General features: G+C 44.0%; 1 protein-coding gene across 1 annotated transcript in view; it reads left to right on the top strand.

Moving 5' to 3' along the window:
• MUC5AC (mucin 5AC, oligomeric mucus/gel-forming) overlaps nt 1-20,267 on the top strand; it is a 53,291-nt gene extending 33,024 nt beyond the window's left edge. The window contains exons 33-51 of the mRNA XM_057412819.1: nt 43-6,368; nt 6,569-6,792; nt 7,641-7,815; nt 7,988-8,238; nt 9,778-9,961; nt 10,349-10,547; nt 11,511-11,689; nt 11,917-11,986; nt 12,293-12,393; nt 12,744-12,775; nt 14,210-14,387; nt 15,096-15,200; nt 15,391-15,425; nt 15,788-15,910; nt 16,022-16,117; nt 16,827-16,955; nt 17,741-17,798; nt 18,358-18,463; nt 18,982-20,267. Coding sequence (XP_057268802.1) covers nt 43-6,368; nt 6,569-6,792; nt 7,641-7,815; nt 7,988-8,238; nt 9,778-9,961; nt 10,349-10,547; nt 11,511-11,689; nt 11,917-11,986; nt 12,293-12,393; nt 12,744-12,775; nt 14,210-14,387; nt 15,096-15,200; nt 15,391-15,425; nt 15,788-15,910; nt 16,022-16,117; nt 16,827-16,955; nt 17,741-17,798; nt 18,358-18,463; nt 18,982-19,207 — 8,797 coding nt within the window. The 3' untranslated portion in view covers nt 19,208-20,267. The remainder of the gene's footprint in view (nt 1-42; nt 6,369-6,568; nt 6,793-7,640; nt 7,816-7,987; nt 8,239-9,777; nt 9,962-10,348; nt 10,548-11,510; nt 11,690-11,916; nt 11,987-12,292; nt 12,394-12,743; nt 12,776-14,209; nt 14,388-15,095; nt 15,201-15,390; nt 15,426-15,787; nt 15,911-16,021; nt 16,118-16,826; nt 16,956-17,740; nt 17,799-18,357; nt 18,464-18,981) is intronic.
• Nucleotides 20,268-20,659: the final 392 nt, after the last annotated feature.

Here is a 20,659-nt window from a genome sequence, read left to right as displayed (position 1 = left end):
CACGTCCACTACCGCCTGTGAGCCCGAGGTGTGCTCCTGGAGCGAATGGTTCGACGTCGACTTCCCCTCCTCGGGGCCCAACCAGGGAGACTTCGAAACCTACCAGCGCATCCGCGCCGCCGGCAAGGAAGTCTGTCAACGTCCAAAGGATATCGAGTGCCGGGCGGAGGACTACCCCGAGGTCTCCATCCAGCAGGTCGGACAGGTGGTGCAGTGCGACGTCCACTTTGGGCTGGTGTGCAAGAACGAAGACCAGACTGGCAAGTCGAAGATGTGCCTCAACTACAGGATCCGCGTCCTCTGCTGCACCCCGAACTACAACTGCCCAAGCAGCACCTCCTTCCCAGCCACCAGCCCTACCAGCACCGTCACCCGCACTGCCCCAACATCCTCCAGTGTCACGACCTCCACCTCCACATACCACTCCTCTACCACGCAGCCCACCTCTTCAGAAATCATATCGCAAACCTACGCCAGCACCACCACCCCCACAGCGACGCCTACCATTTACTACCCCAGCGTGACCTCGCCCACCACCACGTCCACTACCGCCTGTGAGCCCGAGGTGTGCTCCTGGAGCGAATGGTTCGACGTCGACTTCCCCTCCTCGGGGCCCAACCAGGGAGACTTCGAAACCTACCAGCGCATCCGCGCCGCCGGCAAGGAAGTCTGTCAACGTCCAAAGGATATCGAGTGCCGGGCGGAGGACTACCCCGAGGTCTCCATCCAGCAGGTCGGACAGGTGGTGCAGTGCGACGTCCACTTTGGGCTGGTGTGCAAGAACGAAGACCAGACTGGCAAGTCGAAGATGTGCCTCAACTACAGGATCCGCGTCCTCTGCTGCACCCCGAACTACAACTGCCCAAGCAGCACCTCCTTCCCAGCCACCAGCCCTACCAGCACCGTCACCCGCACTGCCCCAACATCCTCCAGTGTCACGACCTCCACCTCCACATACCACTCCTCTACCACGCAGCCCACCTCTTCAGAAATCATATCGCAAACCTACGCCAGCACCACCAGCCCCACAGCGACGCCTACCATTTACTACCCCAGCGTGACCTCCCCCACCACCACGTCCACTACCGCCTGTGAGCCCGAGGTGTGCTCCTGGAGCGAATGGTTCGACGTCGACTTCCCCTCCTCGGGGCCCAACCAGGGAGACTTCGAAACCTACCAGCGCATCCGCGCCGCCGGCAAGGAAGTCTGTCAACGTCCAAAGGATATCGAGTGCCGGGCGGAGGACTACCCCGAGGTCTCCATCCAGCAGGTCGGACAGGTGGTGCAGTGCGACGTCCACTTTGGGCTGGTGTGCAAGAACGAAGACCAGACTGGCAAGTCGAAGATGTGCCTCAACTACAGGATCCGCGTCCTCTGCTGCACCCCGAACTACAACTGCCCAAGCAGCACCTCCTTCCCAGCCACCAGCCCTACCAGCACCGTCACCCGCACTGCCCCAACATCCTCCAGTGTCACGACCTCCACCTCCACATACCACTCCTCTACCACGCAGCCCACCTCTTCAGAAATCATATCGCAAACCTACGCCAGCACCACCAGCCCCACAGCGACGCCTACCATTTACTACCCCAGCGTGACCTCGCCCACCACCACGTCCACTACCGCCTGTGAGCCCGAGGTGTGCTCCTGGAGCGAATGGTTCGACGTCGACTTCCCCTCCTCGGGGCCCAACCAGGGAGACTTCGAAACCTACCAGCGCATCCGCGCCGCCGGCAAGGAAGTCTGTCAACGTCCAAAGGATATCGAGTGCCGGGCGGAGGACTACCCCGAGGTCTCCATCCAGCAGGTCGGACAGGTGGTGCAGTGCGACGTCCACTTTGGGCTGGTGTGCAAGAACGAAGACCAGACTGGCAAGTCGAAGATGTGCCTCAACTACAGGATCCGCGTCCTCTGCTGCACCCCGAACTACAACTGCCCAAGCAGCACCTCCTTCCCAGCCACCAGCCCTACCAGCACCGTCACCCGCACTGCCCCAACATCCTCCAGTGTCACGACCTCCACCTCCACATACCACTCCTCTACCACGCAGCCCACCTCTTCAGAAATCATATCGCAAACCTACGCCAGCACCACCAGCCCCACAGCGACGCCTACCATTTACTACCCCAGCGTGACCTCGCCCACCACCACGTCCACTACCGCCTGTGAGCCCGAGGTGTGCTCCTGGAGCGAATGGTTCGACGTCGACTTCCCCTCCTCGGGGCCCAACCAGGGAGACTTCGAAACCTACCAGCGCATCCGCGCCGCCGGCAAGGAAGTCTGTCAACGTCCAAAGGATATCGAGTGCCGGGCGGAGGACTACCCCGAGGTCTCCATCCAGCAGGTCGGACAGGTGGTGCAGTGCGACGTCCACTTTGGGCTGGTGTGCAAGAACGAAGACCAGACTGGCAAGTCGAAGATGTGCCTCAACTACAGGATCCGCGTCCTCTGCTGCACCCCGAACTACAACTGCCCAAGCAGCACCTCCTTCCCAGCCACCAGCCCTACCAGCACCGTCACCCGCACTGCCCCAACATCCTCCAGTGTCACGACCTCCACCTCCACATACCACTCCTCTACCACGCAGCCCACCTCTTCAGAAATCATATCGCAAACCTACGCCAGCACCACCAGCCCCACAGCGACGCCTACCATTTACTACCCCAGCGTGACCTCGCCCACCACCACGTCCACTACCGCCTGTGAGCCCGAGGTGTGCTCCTGGAGCGAATGGTTCGACGTCGACTTCCCCTCCTCGGGGCCCAACCAGGGAGACTTCGAAACCTACCAGCGCATCCGCGCCGCCGGCAAGGAAGTCTGTCAACGTCCAAAGGATATCGAGTGCCGGGCGGAGGACTACCCCGAGGTCTCCATCCAGCAGGTCGGACAGGTGGTGCAGTGCGACGTCCACTTTGGGCTGGTGTGCAAGAACGAAGACCAGACTGGCAAGTCGAAGATGTGCCTCAACTACAGGATCCGCGTCCTCTGCTGCACCCCGAACTACAACTGCCCAAGCAGCACCTCCTTCCCAGCCACCAGCCCTACCAGCACCGTCACCCGCACTGCCCCAACATCCTCCAGTGTCACGACCTCCACCTCCACATACCACTCCTCTACCACGCAGCCCACCTCTTCAGAAATCATATCGCAAACCTACGCCAGCACCACCAGCCCCACAGCGACGCCTACCATTTACTACCCCAGCGTGACCTCGCCCACCACCACGTCCACTACCGCCTGTGAGCCCGAGGTGTGCTCCTGGAGCGAATGGTTCGACGTCGACTTCCCCTCCTCGGGGCCCAACCAGGGAGACTTCGAAACCTACCAGCGCATCCGCGCCGCCGGCAAGGAAGTCTGTCAACGTCCAAAGGATATCGAGTGCCGGGCGGAGGACTACCCCGAGGTCTCCATCCAGCAGGTCGGACAGGTGGTGCAGTGCGACGTCCACTTTGGGCTGGTGTGCAAGAACGAAGACCAGACTGGCAAGTCGAAGATGTGCCTCAACTACAGGATCCGCGTCCTCTGCTGCACCCCGAACTACAACTGCCCAAGCAGCACCTCCTTCCCAGCCACCAGCCCTACCAGCACCGTCACCCGCACTGCCCCAACATCCTCCAGTGTCACGACCTCCACCTCCACATACCACTCCTCTACCACGCAGCCCACCTCTTCAGAAATCATATCGCAAACCTACGCCAGCACCACCACCCCCACAGCGACGCCTACCATTTACTACCCCAGCGTGACCTCGCCCACCACCACGTCCACTACCGCCTGTGAGCCCGAGGTGTGCTCCTGGAGCGAATGGTTCGACGTCGACTTCCCCTCCTCGGGGCCCAACCAGGGAGACTTCGAAACCTACCAGCGCATCCGCGCCGCCGGCAAGGAAGTCTGTCAACGTCCAAAGGATATCGAGTGCCGGGCGGAGGACTACCCCGAGGTCTCCATCCAGCAGGTCGGACAGGTGGTGCAGTGCGACGTCCACTTTGGGCTGGTGTGCAAGAACGAAGACCAGACTGGCAAGTCGAAGATGTGCCTCAACTACAGGATCCGCGTCCTCTGCTGCACCCCGAACTACAACTGCCCAAGCAGCACCTCCTTCCCAGCCACCAGCCCTACCAGCACCGTCACCCGCACTGCCCCAACATCCTCCAGTGTCACGACCTCCACCTCCACATACCACTCCTCTACCACGCAGCCCACCTCTTCAGAAATCATATCGCAAACCTACGCCAGCACCACCAGCCCCACAGCGACGCCTACCATTTACTACCCCAGCGTGACCTCGCCCACCACCACGTCCACTACCGCCTGTGAGCCCGAGGTGTGCTCCTGGAGCGAATGGTTCGACGTCGACTTCCCCTCCTCGGGGCCCAACCAGGGAGACTTCGAAACCTACCAGCGCATCCGCGCCGCCGGCAAGGAAGTCTGTCAACGTCCAAAGGATATCGAGTGCCGGGCGGAGGACTACCCCGAGGTCTCCATCCAGCAGGTCGGACAGGTGGTGCAGTGCGACGTCCACTTTGGGCTGGTGTGCAAGAACGAAGACCAGACTGGCAAGTCGAAGATGTGCCTCAACTACAGGATCCGCGTCCTCTGCTGCACCCCGAACTACAACTGCCCAAGCAGCACCTCCTTCCCAGCCACCAGCCCTACCAGCACCGTCACCCGCACTGCCCCAACATCCTCCAGTGTCACGACCTCCACCTCCACATACCACTCCTCTACCACGCAGCCCACCTCTTCAGAAATCATATCGCAAACCTACGCCAGCACCACCACCCCCACAGCGACGCCTACCATTTACTACCCCAGCGTGACCTCGCCCACCACCACGTCCACTACCGCCTGTGAGCCCGAGGTGTGCTCCTGGAGCGAATGGTTCGACGTCGACTTCCCCTCCTCGGGGCCCAACCAGGGAGACTTCGAAACCTACCAGCGCATCCGCGCCGCCGGCAAGGAAGTCTGTCAACGTCCAAAGGATATCGAGTGCCGGGCGGAGGACTACCCCGAGGTCTCCATCCAGCAGGTCGGACAGGTGGTGCAGTGCGACGTCCACTTTGGGCTGGTGTGCAAGAACGAAGACCAGACTGGCAAGTCGAAGATGTGCCTCAACTACAGGATCCGCGTCCTCTGCTGCACCCCGAACTACAACTGCCCAAGCAGCACCTCCTTCCCAGCCACCAGCCCTACCAGCACCGTCACCCGCACTGCCCCAACATCCTCCAGTGTCACGACCTCCACCTCCACATACCACTCCTCTACCACGCAGCCCACCTCTTCAGAAATCATATCGCAAACCTACGCCAGCACCACCACCCCCACAGCGACGCCTACCATTTACTACCCCAGCGTGACCTCGCCCACCACCACGTCCACTACCGCCTGTGAGCCCGAGGTGTGCTCCTGGAGCGAATGGTTCGACGTCGACTTCCCCTCCTCGGGGCCCAACCAGGGAGACTTCGAAACCTACCAGCGCATCCGCGCCGCCGGCAAGGAAGTCTGTCAACGTCCAAAGGATATCGAGTGCCGGGCGGAGGACTACCCCGAGGTCTCCATCCAGCAGGTCGGACAGGTGGTGCAGTGCGACGTCCACTTTGGGCTGGTGTGCAAGAACGAAGACCAGACTGGCAAGTCGAAGATGTGCCTCAACTACAGGATCCGCGTCCTCTGCTGCACCCCGAACTACAACTGCCCAAGCAGCACCTCCTTCCCAGCCACCAGCCCTACCAGCACCGTCACCCGCACTGCCCCAACATCCTCCAGTGTCACGACCTCCACCTCCACATACCACTCCTCTACCACGCAGCCCACCTCTTCAGAAATCATATCGCAAACCTACGCCAGCACCACCAGCCCCACAGCGACGCCTACCATTTACTACCCCAGCGTGACCTCGCCCACCACCACGTCCACTACCGCCTGTGAGCCCGAGGTGTGCTCCTGGAGCGAATGGTTCGACGTCGACTTCCCCTCCTCGGGGCCCAACCAGGGAGACTTCGAAACCTACCAGCGCATCCGCGCCGCCGGCAAGGAAGTCTGTCAACGTCCAAAGGATATCGAGTGCCGGGCGGAGGACTACCCCGAGGTCTCCATCCAGCAGGTCGGACAGGTGGTGCAGTGCGATGTCCACTTTGGGCTGGTGTGCAAGAACGAAGACCAGACTGGCAAGTCGAAGATGTGCCTCAACTACAGGATCCGCGTCCTCTGCTGCACCCCGAACTACAACTGCCCAAGCAGCACCTCCTTCCCAATGACCAGCCTCACTACCAGTAGTGCCACATCTGCGTCTTCTTCTACCAGCACTTCTTCTACCCCTATATCAACACCATGTTTCTGCAAAATTGGCAGTGTTATTTTTTCACCTGGTTAGTTAATAATTTTTTATCAGTCAATACATATATTATTTAATTATTTGGTGTTTTTATTTATGTACAAGGTTATTTTTAATTCCATTATATTCAGAATGTTTAGTTGCTATTTTTTTATTTTGTTCTTCTGTTTTTGAGCTTTTTTTTTATTCTTTTTTTTCTTTGTCTCTTACTGGATTTGCTTATTTTCTATTCAGGTGAAGTGATTTACAACCGTACAGATAGTGACGGATGTAGATTTTATGCCATCTGTAGTCCAACTTGTATTGTTCAACGACACGCTGTGGATTGTAACGTTACTCCTCCTCTAACCACTACGTCTCCTGAATGGTCTACCATAACAACAACAGTTCCTCTGCCTACAACTTCTGGAAGGCTTCCTTTTCCTGGTTGTGTGTCTGCTACTTACCCTCCTCTTCAAGTATGTTATTTCTGTGTTGTGTTATGTTATGATTCCTGAATTAAAATCAATGTTAAGTTGATACCAGAAATAACAGTTTGTAGTTTTTAAGTTTTAAATGTGCAGGCTGCCAGGATAAGTATTTCTTGTTGTGAGCAATATGAACGACATAAAATTTTATGTTCCTTCTTTATTATTTTTTTTCACACTGAGAAAGCAAGCTACAATTATCTTTTATAATTACTTTTGTAGTAGTAAAACACTTTCTGATGCACTGTGTTGCATAAATGAGAAGTCTTTCTGAAATAATAGAGGGAGTTTTCTTGTACATTTTGTTTCTTCACTAAATAGTATAATGTAAGCTACTGTGGAGGCTTGTATTAGTTTCTCTTCTGCCTTCTCACCTCTATTTCTGTACACACTTTTTTTTATAGTGATGGTCTGTGGTGATACCGAAGTACAATTACATAGCTAATATCAGTTAACATAAGGGACATCAGTTCCCTTAACTTATGACCTATCTCCCTAGACTTCAGAAGAATAAGTGTTCCCATCTCCATTAGCATTAAAATAAATAAATTTTGTAGAATATTGATGAATTTGTACTATCAGCAAATATTTTAATTTTAGTCTTTCCTTCAGATTTTGAAACCAGAACACATTCTGATCCTCTGTATCATGGTCATAATTATGAATACCTCTGGTCAACATTACAAATCATTAGCACCACAAATTTAAGAAAAGTAACACATATTATCTTCCTTTCCAACACCACCATTACTGGAAACAATATACCACTAAATGGAAAATATGAGTAGAGTTCATATATGTTTGCAAATTCCTAACAGCAATTTTTGGTCATTTTGCAGCCTGGACAAAGATACAAATTATCCAACTGTACAGAACTCATCTGTAAGGGAGACAACAAGGTAGAAGTAATTCCAACGCACTGCCCACCTGTAAAGGAAATTACCTGTGCAAACAAATATCCAGCAATACTGGTACCTGATGAAAATGGCTGCTGTTATCATTATGAATGTCAATGTAAGCACCAGTAGATAAAGGAAAAATCTGTTTTGAAAAAAGCAAACAAATTATATGGGCATTTTGTCTTCTTAGGGGTCCTCTTAAATTGTAGTATATTCAGTTCAGTTTATAAATTCTTTCTTCTACATTAGTTTTCACGTTAATCTTCTAAATGTGTTCTCTCTACCAGGTGTGTGCAGTGGATGGGGTGATCCACATTATATTACTTTTGATGGAACCTACTATACTTTCCTTGAAAACTGTACTTACGTCCTGGTGAAACAGATTGTGCCTAAATATGACAACTTCCGTGTTTACATTGACAATTATTACTGCGATTCAGAAGATGGACTTTCCTGCCCTAAATCCATTATTATTTTCTATAAATCTGCAGAAGTGCTGCTGACCCGTAAACTCATGAATGGTGTGATGACCAATGTGGTAAAATATACACTTTTTAATTTCTCTATTTTTTGCAAAAAAGAAATAAGGTACTGAGGCCTTGCTGATTACAATTCGAAATACAGTCTGTTAGAATATTGCATCATGGACGTGATGAGGGTAGAGGGTATCATGGAATAGTCTGGGTTGTAGGGACCTTCAAGATCACGTAGTTCCAACTCCCCTGCCATGGGTAGGGACACCTTTCACCAGACCCGGTTGCCCAAAGCCCCATTCAAACTGGCCTTGAACACTGCCAGGGATGGGGCATCCACAGCTTCTCTGGGCAACCTGTTCCAGAGTCTCACCACCCTCATAGTGAAGAATGTTTTCTTAATATTTAATCTAAATCTACCCTCTGTCATCTTAATACCATTTCCCTTTGTCATGACACTACATGCCCCTGTCAGAGTCCCTCTCCAGATTTTTTTGTAGGTATCATTAAGAAAAAAAAGTTCCTAAGGAAAAAATATCAGAAACAACTTAGCACTACGCAGATATGATTTTTTATGCGCATGTACATGTACACATACACATAAGTAACACTAGGAAACAGACTATACAGCTGACAGAGAAGTCAGGAAGAATGATCAGTCAGGTGCCTGATTTGTGTTTAATGAAAACCAGTATATTGTGACATTGACTTATATAAACAAACACATTATTAAGAAACATGAATGCAAATCACAAGTGTGACTTTCATGCTGAAGACGGTCTCACTCCTATACTGGGGAATTTACTAATCAATTAGAAAACACAAAGAGGTGGGAGGGAAAGTCTGTCTCAGTATGCACTCTTCCTCAACAGAGCCATGCCACATTCTCCTTACCTGCAGTCAGAAAAGCATGCTGAAACAATTAGTCCAGTGATTCCTTGTGAAAGAAAAAAGTAACTGGCAATTTTAACTCTTACTTTATCCCAATTCAATGAGAAAAAAATTGCAGAATAACTCCTGACAAAAAGTTATCAGGCAAATATATCCATGTCCATCAGCTTGTATAAGATACAGGCTGCAAATGGAACAGCTTAGATTAACAAATAAATATAACTACTGCATAAAACTGGCACCAGGGACATACTACTTAATTTTGAATTCAGACAACTTTTCCAGTGCCTAACAACAGGTAGTATAAGGATAGCGTGATTCTGCAGCAGTTATTCCATAATAATGGCAGAAGTATTTATGTAGTTAAAGAAAACTACCACTCATTTTCATATGAAAAATGTTTACAGTACACAAAACCATGAGAGATACAAAGAAAGTACTTGGATTTAGAATGCTATGCATTAGCACACAATCTACACAAACACAAAACACAGAGGCCACTTAGATTATTACCATACTCTGGCTATATAACAATACAAGCTGACATATCAATGCATATATATGCTATTATTGTGATGGTAATGGGCATTGGATGTGATGCACAACAACATGGGGTTATGTATGAAGATTAGAAAATACATTAGTTAAAACAATCAGGAAGAAGCAGTGCTTACTCTGAATTCTGGTGCTTTTTTTTTTAACCCTGCATTCAGATGTACTTCAACCACAAGATTGTCAAACCAGGTTTCAAAAAAGATGGCATTTCTTTCTCAACACTTGGCATCAACATGATTGTTGAAATACCAGAGATTGGTGCAACCATCACCTTTAGTGGGCTGATTTTCTCTGTGAAACTTCCATACAGCAAATTTGGCAACAACACCGAAGGACAGTGTGGTAAGACAGATGCACTAACTTGAGGTGGAACTATTTCCCCACCCTACCATGGTTATTCTCACCCACTCTGCCTATGCAGTCTCATGACTGGCAGAAGTATGGAAGTATGGCAGTAAAATGGAAATAAAAAGTCTTCCACTTCTGTAGGAACAAAAGTTCAGTATTTCAGCAATCTGTTTTCTTTTTCTTCGGGGCTGGGGTTTTAGGTTTGTCTGGTTTTCCCTAACCTAAATTAAAGCTCATATAACTGTAAAGAAAGCGATCCCTACAAAGCAAGGCACCTTATACACTTCATGAACACATAATTTCTAAACGTGGTATCAGCACAATAATGCACTGTGCATATTTGATGTTGTTTATGAGACTTACATAGCTTATGTCTTACAGGAACATGTACAAACAATAAAGCAGATGAATGCCGCTTACCAAATGGTAAGATCATTTCTTCCTGTCCCCAAATGGCTCATCACTGGATTGTTGATAACAACAAGTCATGCCATGGAGTACCAATACCACCAGTTGTAACTACACCTCCACCAAAGCCTCACTGTGGAATACCTTCTCTTTGCAACCTTATCTGGAGCGAGTAAGAAAAAATCTGAATGAATTCACTCCTTCTAGATAAAATTCAGTATCTTACAGGAAGAGTAAGAACTATAGCCCTTGTATGTGAAAAAAGCTGAAAATGTCAGCTAAATAACAGGATATATATAGTAAAAGGCTTTTGCAAAGAAACTCTCCTTTGATGACTTCCATGACAAAGATAACTGAGCAAGGAGAGGTAAAGTCAGAAAAGCAGGGATGCAGCAAGCACTAAATCCATACTTCCTGTGTTGCAACTACACAGATATATGCTATCTTCCTTCCTTCCTCCCTCCCTGCTCTCCAGGTTATGTTCACTCACTCTAGTTATACTATTAAGTAAAGACTGAACACTAAATTTGAAGTGGGCCTTCAACACAATCCGTAAAGAATCTGGTTACCATGCAAGTTAACACAGCAGACAGAAATATCCCAGCCAAAAAGCTTCCATCATTATTTGTACATTTAATGTAAAACATGGAACCCCAAAAGCACAAAGGGTTGCTTCCCACCCTATTTCTTATGTGAGCTCTGAAGAAAGCTTTTTTTTCAGCTGTGTTACTTATACAGGCCCTTTTACAGATGCTTGCTGTAGTGTCTAAGTTTCAAGCTATTGTTGTTAGACTTTTCTCTCAGCTACTTTTATCATCCCTTTTCCCTCAATATGATGCAGTTGCATTTTCATGAAATTTCTCATGTCAGACTAATGAAAAAGGTCCGTACACACACAGAAACACTATGACCATTAGCCTCTTTAGGAAAAAACAAAAAATGGAGCTTCAAATTTCCAAACCTTCCATGTCCTGAATCTATCTCCCAGATTACTGGCCATTCCTAGGGTCTTGTTTCTTGCAATACATTCCTGCTTGAAGCAGAGAGTCATGTGCCATTACATCCGGAAAGTGCTCTCTGACAACAGATTTTATATGTATTTTATATAAGGGGTTGGTCTCTTTTCTGTCTGCAGGATTTTTGCAGAATGCCATGCTGTAATACCACCAGAACCATTTTTCAAAGGCTGTGTTTTTGATGGATGTCGTATAGCTGATGAATCCATGCAGTGCTCCAGTTTGGAGATATATGCTACAGAGTGTGCTGCTAGAGGTGTCTGCATTGACTGGAGAGGAAAGACCAACAATACATGCTGTAAGTATTGCAGAACTCAAAAATGTGTGTGTGTGAGAAATGGCAGTACTTAAGTGTTTTATTCAGTAAACACGTCTTACATCTAACACTTGACTACTGCCTAAAAAATTACAGCGACATCCTGACTCACAGAAGCTGCATATGAAGAAGGCAAAGCTGTAATCATTTTTGCTTCAAAAATGCATGCACTCTCAATTTTTGATCTTTTTTATTCTTTTTCCATACAGCATACAACTGTCCATCAAGCTTGGTATACAAGCCATGTGGACCCATTAATCCTGCTACCTGTGATCCAAGGTATGGAAAGCCAAAAAAAAAAAAAAATTGTTTAAGGTTGTTCTGGGCATTTTTTCCCCTAATTTTTATTTATCTACTTTCCCTAGTAAATTTAGTTACTTCATAATGAAATGTCTTGTGACTTTGGATATTTTTTCCAAGATTTAAAAATATGTTAGCTCTATGAATATGTACTTCTTGTTGAACTGCAGAAAATAATTTTTTTGCCTCCCTTTTATCTGGCATGTCAACCTTTTATATGTGCTGCTCTCTCCTGCTTCAATGCAAAAATGTTGTACTCAAATATACACATTCCTCACATTCTAGCTTTGTTGAGCTTCCTGGCTATGGAGTAACTGAAGGATGTTTCTGTCCTGAAGGAAAGACACTCATGAGTGAAGATAGCAACATCTGTGTCTCTGAATGCTGTAAGTATCTGTAGTTAGTCTGGGGAATAGAGATCCAGACTGATAGCCACAAGGTCTGTGTTCTACTGCCATCTTCTATATGGTCAGTTCATGAGTCAATCAACTACTTGAAGCTCCTTAACCTCCTCATCTAAAAATTGAATGATAATCAATATTACCCTTTTTTTTTATCTTCCTTCTTTACATGAGGCCTACCAAGATGGTAGAATTCTACATTTCAGAAGAACAAGTCTGCATATTCATTTTCTTGTTAGCTTTATCTTCACAGTATTTCTATTTGAAACTGCACAAATTTACTCTATGTCAGTTTTCAGTGGTGTAAATCTTCATTCCTTTTTTTTTTTCTCCAGCTTGCAGGGAACCAAATGGAATATCCAGATGGGTAAGTATCACAATCAGTATGGTTTATAAAGCACAGACAAATAAAGCAAAAGGATATTTAGCATTTCATGAAGTTTTGCTTAGGCTGGGGAAAATTTTAGGGTTTGTTCAAATGTTTGTTCCCATTTAGTCTTAAAAATAACTGGGAGTATGTCGTGGTTTAAACCCAGCTGGCAGCTAAGTACCACACAGCCACTCGCTCACACCCCTGTTGGGATGGGGAGGAGAATCAAAAGAATGTAGACCCCATGGGTTGAGATAAGAACGGTTTAACAACTAAAGTACAATATCCTACTACTACTAATAATAATAATGATAAGGGAAATCACAAGGGGAGAGAATATAAAACTAAAAGGAGAAAGGAAAAGAATAAACACAAGTGATGCACAATACAATTGCTCACCACCCACCGACCAATACCCAGCCTGACCTGAGCAGGGATCTGTCCTTACTGGTATCTCTCCCAGTTTATATACTGGGCATGACATGCTGTGGTATGGAAAACTGCTGCGGCTAGTTTGGGTCAGATGTCCTGTCTCTGCTCCCTCACGGCTTTTCATGGTCCTCCTCACTGGCAGAGCACAAGAGATAGAAAAGTCCTTGATCAGGGTAGGTGCTACTTAGCAACAACTAAAACATGGGTGTGTTATCACCATTGTTCTCAAGGCTAAAGCCAAAACACAGCACAGCACCAGCTAGTAAGAAGAAAATTAACTCTATCCCAGACAAAACCAGGACAGAGTGCCAGAGCAGAAACCACATTATTCCCTAAGAAAAACCAACAGTAAATTAGGGGATATTCTTTCAATAATCCACCTCACATAATTAAAAAAGAAATAATTAGAAAAAAGACAAAAAAAAAACCAAACCGCTAGATGGTAGTAGTGGAACTTTGGCATATGTGCTGCTTTTGTTTCCACAAGTTTGGCTGGCTACAGTTACTAGGTATGAATGGACAGATATATAGCAAAGTTTACCTCTTGCTTGATAATGTTGATAGTCTGTATTCTAAATTCCTCAGCTGCACACAAGTTATAGAAATTTCTCTCTGTAACCTAATGTGTAAATGAGTATGTCGTATGATAACTTCCTATTCAAAAATGCATACAAAGCTCAATCACTTCTCCTTTAGATCTTTTATATCCCTCATACTAACACTACTAATAAACAGAAAGTGACAGATGTGTAAACATACTCAAAACCTTCAGTGGCTTCCAGTAATTCCCTCCTTAGCTTCAGTTTGAAGGTTTTTTATAAAATCTAAAAATACTAGGAAGATGAAAAGGTTGATGTAATCAGGTATCACTGTACCCATGAATAAGTTAACAAGAAACAAAATTTTGGTTTGAATTTTTATATAACTTTTTCTTCTTTTTTTTTCTTTGGTGTTTGGTTTTTTTTTCTTTTTTTTTTTTTTATTTCCTTTTTAATATAGCCAGGAGAAAAGTGGATGAAAGATTGTCAGGAATGCGTCTGTGACAAATATACTCTTAAAGTGCACTGTAAAAAACACAAGTGTTCCCTGACACAGCAAGTATTTTGTGATGAACCAGGTTATATGCCTGTTCAGACACAGATACCAGAAGACCCATGCTGTACCAGGACTGAGTGCTGTAAGTGCTTAGTTCTTTATCATGGGGAATATATTTTTTAGGCATGGGTAATATAATTTTGGGCAACTACAGCAATAATTTCTCATTCTTTTTAATACCCTCTATTGATTTCATAATGCTTTTCTCCCTCATCCCATTTGTAAGTACCTTAAGTACCTTCTTGCAGAGCATTTACTAGATGCCTGAAGAGGACAAATTCAAAGATGAAAAATTGTCCATAGTTAGACACAGAAAAGTAACTGGAAATCATCTATTATTCAACACTGGAAACTTTTAAAGCTGCTACCATCTGAAAAAAAAAACATATTCAAAAGCTATTTAAAGCCTTTTCTGCTTCAAAGACCAGTATAAAAAAAAATATATAAAAAAATTAAGAAGTCTTGAACATTTAAAAATTGCTCAAGAAAGTTCCTTAATCGTTGAGAGTCATCAGATTTCCCAACTGATATAAATTTCTCTTTGGAAATACCTCTTCCTAGGAATCATCACTTTATCATTGTCAGACAACACTTTGTTTTACAAATGTTATGCAAATGCCCATTCAATTTAAAATAGCTGGCCAAATACACCGACTTAGTCATTAGACTAGCTTGTGTAAACACACCGTATTTGCTCCATAGGACAACTTCTGAAGTTCATGAAAAACAAAATCACTTTTGTTTAAAAATTCTGAGTTCATTATTTTCTATATTGCCTTACATTAAACAGACTGCAACACTAGCCTCTGCCCTGAGGTCACACACCAGTGCTTAGAGGGACAGGAAGTTGTCACAATAATGCAGCCTGGAAAATGCTGTCCTACTTTTGAATGTAGTAAGTACTATGCACCTTCTTCATGTGCTATTCACAGCTAAATTTTTCTAAGTTGATGAATACAAGAAAATTGAAAAATATGCAAATTATCTGTGTTTTCATATTGGGCCAACAAAGTAGTAGGTTTTTCATGTACTTCTTTTCCTAAAACTTACACTTCTATGACACCATCTTTCTTCCTTCTTTACAGGACATGGATGTGTAGTCAATGAAACCTACTATGCAGTAAGTACACAGAGTAACTCAGTACATTAATACATATTCACACAGGTTCACAATGCAATGTTTTTGAGACTCTTAACATGAACCATATTTTGCAGAAAGACCTGAGATAAAACATCATTAATAATTTAATCAAGGTCAGGTTATCAACACCCTCCCTACAAGCAAAAGCCTTTTTTGCTCTCCTTTCTACGTTAGCAGAATTTAATTCCAAAATTGGTATTGCTAACAACAGAAACTCTGCTTAAATAAAATAACCAAACTGTATTTAACAATAACTTCAGCTTTGTATTGTCTGTGATGTACATACACAAAGTAACTTGTTTTTACTGACTAAAAATGACTGGTTTTCTAACTTCCCCCAGCCTGGAGCTGTCATTCCATCAGGCTCCTGTGAAGAATGCACCTGCTCTGAATCCTCCCATTCAAGCCCCCACCAGCCTATTGTCAAGTGCAAGCCAGTTATCTGTGACACATACTGCCCAGTGGTGAGTGCTCTTTTGCTGTCAGTAATTCCTACCCCACTCAGCTCAAATATCCACCAGTTAAGGTCAGTGCCCTCACTCTATGTCATTTTCTTTCTATTTCTTTCAAAACAGGGTTATAAGTATACAAAGAAACCTGGAGAGTGCTGTGGCACGTGCAAGGCAGCAGCCTGTATAGTGACTGTAGGAGACATCACACGCGTGCTCCAGGTAACTACCCCTGGTTTAGTTCAATTTTGGTGAACTCTGGTAGTCTTTCACTCTTTCCTCTCCTTGTCTGTTAGTCACATTTATTTGCTGAATCTTTCCTCATGTTAGACAAATGGTTATTCAGGCAAGGAACAGACTGCCTCACACAGCTTGAACAAGTACCCTGAGCCATGTAACTCCAGTTCTAACACAGACTTGTGGAAGCAACTGTGATATTTAACAATGGCTTTCAGAAATCAACACAGAAAAATATATAGGTGAAAGCAATGGGCCTTTATTTGCCTTCATCTCTGAAAATAAAGCATCCATTTTGCTCAAAGGATAATTTTATGTGAGCAGACAATTTTCTGCTCCAGACAGTCAATCTCAAGATAGCTTAGAGATTTAGGACAGGAGGAGTCAGTGAAGTCAGCAGAAATTCTGCCATGTATCTGAATGAACATACCCATAAATTTTGATGACAAAACCACTGAAACACAAGTTATTTTTTCCAAATGAGTCCACATATTTATCCTATTCACACAAATCATGTCCATATACACATAAAAATACATCCTTTTCACATGGTTAATGAAAAAGACTCAGAGTAGTATATGAGAAGTAGCTATCAACTGAAATCCAAGGAAATTTTTTTGAATAATAAAAACTGCAGTAGGCAGCAATGATAAGACACTAGAAGAATTATTCACTAATTTTTAACTACTTTCAGGTTGGAGAACTCTGGAACCCACCTGTTGATAACTGTACAACTTACACATGTGAAAAAAATGATGACCAGTTCATTCAAGTTGTCTTACAGAAAAGCTGTCCTCCCTTTAACCCTGATGACTGTGATCCAGTAAGTTGTCTTCTACTAGTTCTCATGTTTGAAAAGGTTGCAGTGATAGAAGCATCATGGTCTCCAAGGAAAATACCTAGCAGATGCATCACACAGAATGTAGCTCTAATTTCAACCACTCTGAATCTGGTCCCCATCAAATTCCATTTCAGAAAAGCAAATTAAAATTACAATGGGTGATATATATCAATCCTTACCAAGGACTAGGTACAGCATAGTGTCTTGGTTTCCTAAATGTGTCAGGTGACCTAGAAGCAACAATCTTATTGAAAAATCATGAGATTTTTATTCCTGAATTATTTACGATTGTAAATTATTTCTTAGAATTCATTTACTGAGAGCAAAGGTGAAGGAAAATAAACCCTTTCAGTTCACAACATCATTTGACTTAACACACCCCAGGGCAGACTAGAACCAGCCCCACACATCTGGGGAGTCAGTTATTTCATTAATTGCATTACCCTGTCTGACATAATCATCTGTATGATTTGGATCACTCAAAATATCCCACATGTGCTACAACTTGCATTTCTGAAATTCTACTACTCCACAACCCAACTCTGATGACAGCAAAGCAGTTCTGGTTCCCCTCATTGTCAGCTTTCAAAGAACTCTTATTAATATTGAAGTAATTACGTGCCCTTAATATTTAGCCTTGTTGAAATTAGATTCCATGTCAGTACAAAAAATTTTCTGGTGCCAGAGAAACTTAGGAACCAAGAGAAGTTGCTGCTTTAGTAAGTAGATATGAAACTTGAGCATCTTTTTCTGTTTTCCTACTCAAGGATGACATTAAACTATCTGATGATGGCTGCTGTAAAGAATGCCAAGTAAAACTAAAGAGTAAGTAATGACCCTTTTGTTAAAGTAAGTAATGTTGATATGTGCCTTATTCGGCATATTAGTCCATCTTGCATGATGAGGTGAACAGACCTAGTTTGGGAGCACTGCCTCACAGTGAGGGGAGAAAGGAAAAAAAAAGAGGAATCCAGCATTCACTTTAGGGCCTTGAAAAACATGGTTGTGGTGAACTATCCCATCCCCTACTGCCAAGTGTTAGCCTTTTCATTGGAACAAGAGGACTATAACTATTCTCCAACTTTCATAGATACACTCTCTTTAAGGAAGAAAGAAAAGCCAGTCCTGGGAGGTGTGTGTGCATTGAGCAGTTGCCATAGTGCTGCTCTTTATTTCTGTATCTTGCACCAAAGCTGCATAAGCGAAAGGGAATTTTTCATTTATTGATAATAAATGCAGCAAGTCATTAAGAACTGCACTGTGATCTTATTTCCTATTTTAGCTCCATCCACCTCAGTTTTCTGCTAAAAGCTGTCATACACAAATAACTATTCATATGCACATGTACTTTAACCTATTTTACCTTGGTTTGTGACAACCTCAGGTTGTATGAAGCACAATACTACTACGGTAATCAAATATCATGGATGTGTATCTCCCGCACCAGTTGAGATGGCATACTGTGAAGGAAGCTGTGATGCTTACTCACGGTAAGTGGTATAAAAAGATAATTGTGGTCTCTTGTTTTCTACTCTTTACACTAGTTACATAAAGAAAACCACAGGTAGTATGTTCAACATTTACCCAGTCATCAGCTGTTTCCATTGTGCTGATAAGAATTTTTAACAGACTTGATATTGTACTAGGTTAATTACCTCAAGACTTACAATGTTTGAACAGCTTCTTCAGTGTCATAGTGAAGAGACCTGAGTTTTGATTTTCCCCATGTAAAAGTGAGGTTATTTGTTTCTCACTATTCTCTCATTTTGTACTATCTATCTGTGTAATCTGGATTAATTAATTTACTTTTTCTGGGCCTTAAGGAAGAGCTAAATCCATATGTTTTTACAGTGAGGAGCAACTTACATGTCACCACAATACTGTAAGAATGGTAATATTGAGCAATAGTTCCACACAACTTCTGGTTATATTTAATAATGGGTGGGAGGGTCAGTGGTATTTCTCACATAATTTCTGATTCTTTCTCTTTTGCTGGTTTTGCAATCAGATATTCTCCAGAGGCAAATATGATGGAACATAAATGCTCATGCTGTCAAGAAATCAAGACCAGCCAAAGAAAAGTGACTCTGACATGCAGGGACGGAACCTATCTTGATCACTCATACACCTATGTGGAGAAATGCAGCTGTGTGAGCGCTGAGTGCATTTCCCAAGTCAGCACCCAACAGGCAACATACCAGATAAAGACCTCTCAGGAACAAGCAGATGTCTAAAATTAGAACTAGAGAAAAGTCATCAAAAAAGGGCTGAATGTAAGACTAAAAAAAAGAAAAACTGAAAAAAAACCACAAAAGTGTCAAAAGCAGCTAAAATTTTGGATGAACATGATATTTTCTGCATACAAACTCAATATGACTGTCTACATTATTTCAGTTTTCATTGCTAATTTATCTCCTATTGTTTTTCATGTGTTTTCTTTTACACCTTGAGAGGTACAGCATAAGGTCATTTTGACATTTCCTGCTAGTTTGTTTGTCTTCTCAGAAGTGCTGTAATGTAACACTGAAAGCTGGATTTACACTTACACGAGTCTGTTCTGAGAACAGCATTCTTTTCTGGCTTGACGCTTGCCTGTGGTGGCATAACATGGACACTTGACAATATCTAATATGTCCATTAATGTAGGCTGACCTTTTTAATGACACTTTCATTCCAGTTCATCAACACAAATCAAAAGCTAAAGTCCAGAAAACAAACCAACCCAAGGAAAACTGTACCTCTCTGTTTCTGTAGTTTTCTTTTTCCATTACAGAAAAATTAGACTGCAGGAAGCCATACCTTCTCAAAACTATAAACTTTAACATTTTGAAAAATTTATAATGGGCATATTTTCTTATATATTCTCATAAGAAAAAGAACTCTTATCATGAGAAGCTGCTGCACACTACACTTTGTTTACATAACACCATCATCATGGTAACTGTATGAAAATATGGATTTTTTTGTTTCTGATTAACTGTTTACAGAAGTATACATATATATATATATATTTGCCAACAGGGCATATGAAGGAGTTTTGTAAAAAAAAAAAATAATAATAATAATAATAATAGTAAATTCTTTCCTAGGAAGCTTTTAAAAGTTGAACCATTGCTATTTATTTTGTTTTTGGAAAATTGATTTATTGGGTCATTACTTTCAGAATTAATAATATTCCATTTCTTAGTCATGTTATCTGGGTGTGGCATATTTTTGTCTTCTATTTTGTTTTGAAATATTTTTTTCCTTATGAAAAAGTAATGATGATTAATAAATTTTTAGCATTTTACAACATGCCTTCTTTGACTTTTCATTAAATCCCTCCCACGAGAGTTGCTGGCCCCATAAAGCATTTGCTTCCCATCCTACTACAGCCATTTCTCAACAGCTCCAGGTCAAAAGTCAATCTAGACTGTGGCACCTCACCCCCTACAGAGCTTTGATACTGCTTGTAATGAGAGGCACTTGAAAGCAAATACTGAAAATGTTCCAAGCACGTTACTTCAGATGCTATCACTTAGTAAGATTTCAGTAAGCAAGCACATCGTTGAACCTGTACATACATTGTAGCTCTGAAAGTTCTTTACCTGACACACAGAAACTATCCAAAGTATCCCAGACCAGTTAGTCTCATATTTATACATAAATCTCAAATTTATCAAATCTCAAATATGAAATTGCACAAT

Source organism: Pezoporus wallicus, unplaced genomic scaffold (assembly GCF_028554395.1).
Source record: "Pezoporus wallicus isolate ANWC-B61680 ecotype Strahan unplaced genomic scaffold, APGP_CSIRO_Pwel_v1 scaffold_6885, whole genome shotgun sequence".
Taxonomy (NCBI): Eukaryota; Metazoa; Chordata; class Aves; order Psittaciformes; family Psittacidae; genus Pezoporus; species Pezoporus wallicus.
Note: the sequence above shows the minus strand (reverse complement) of the source record. Positions and strands in the feature narration are given on the sequence as shown.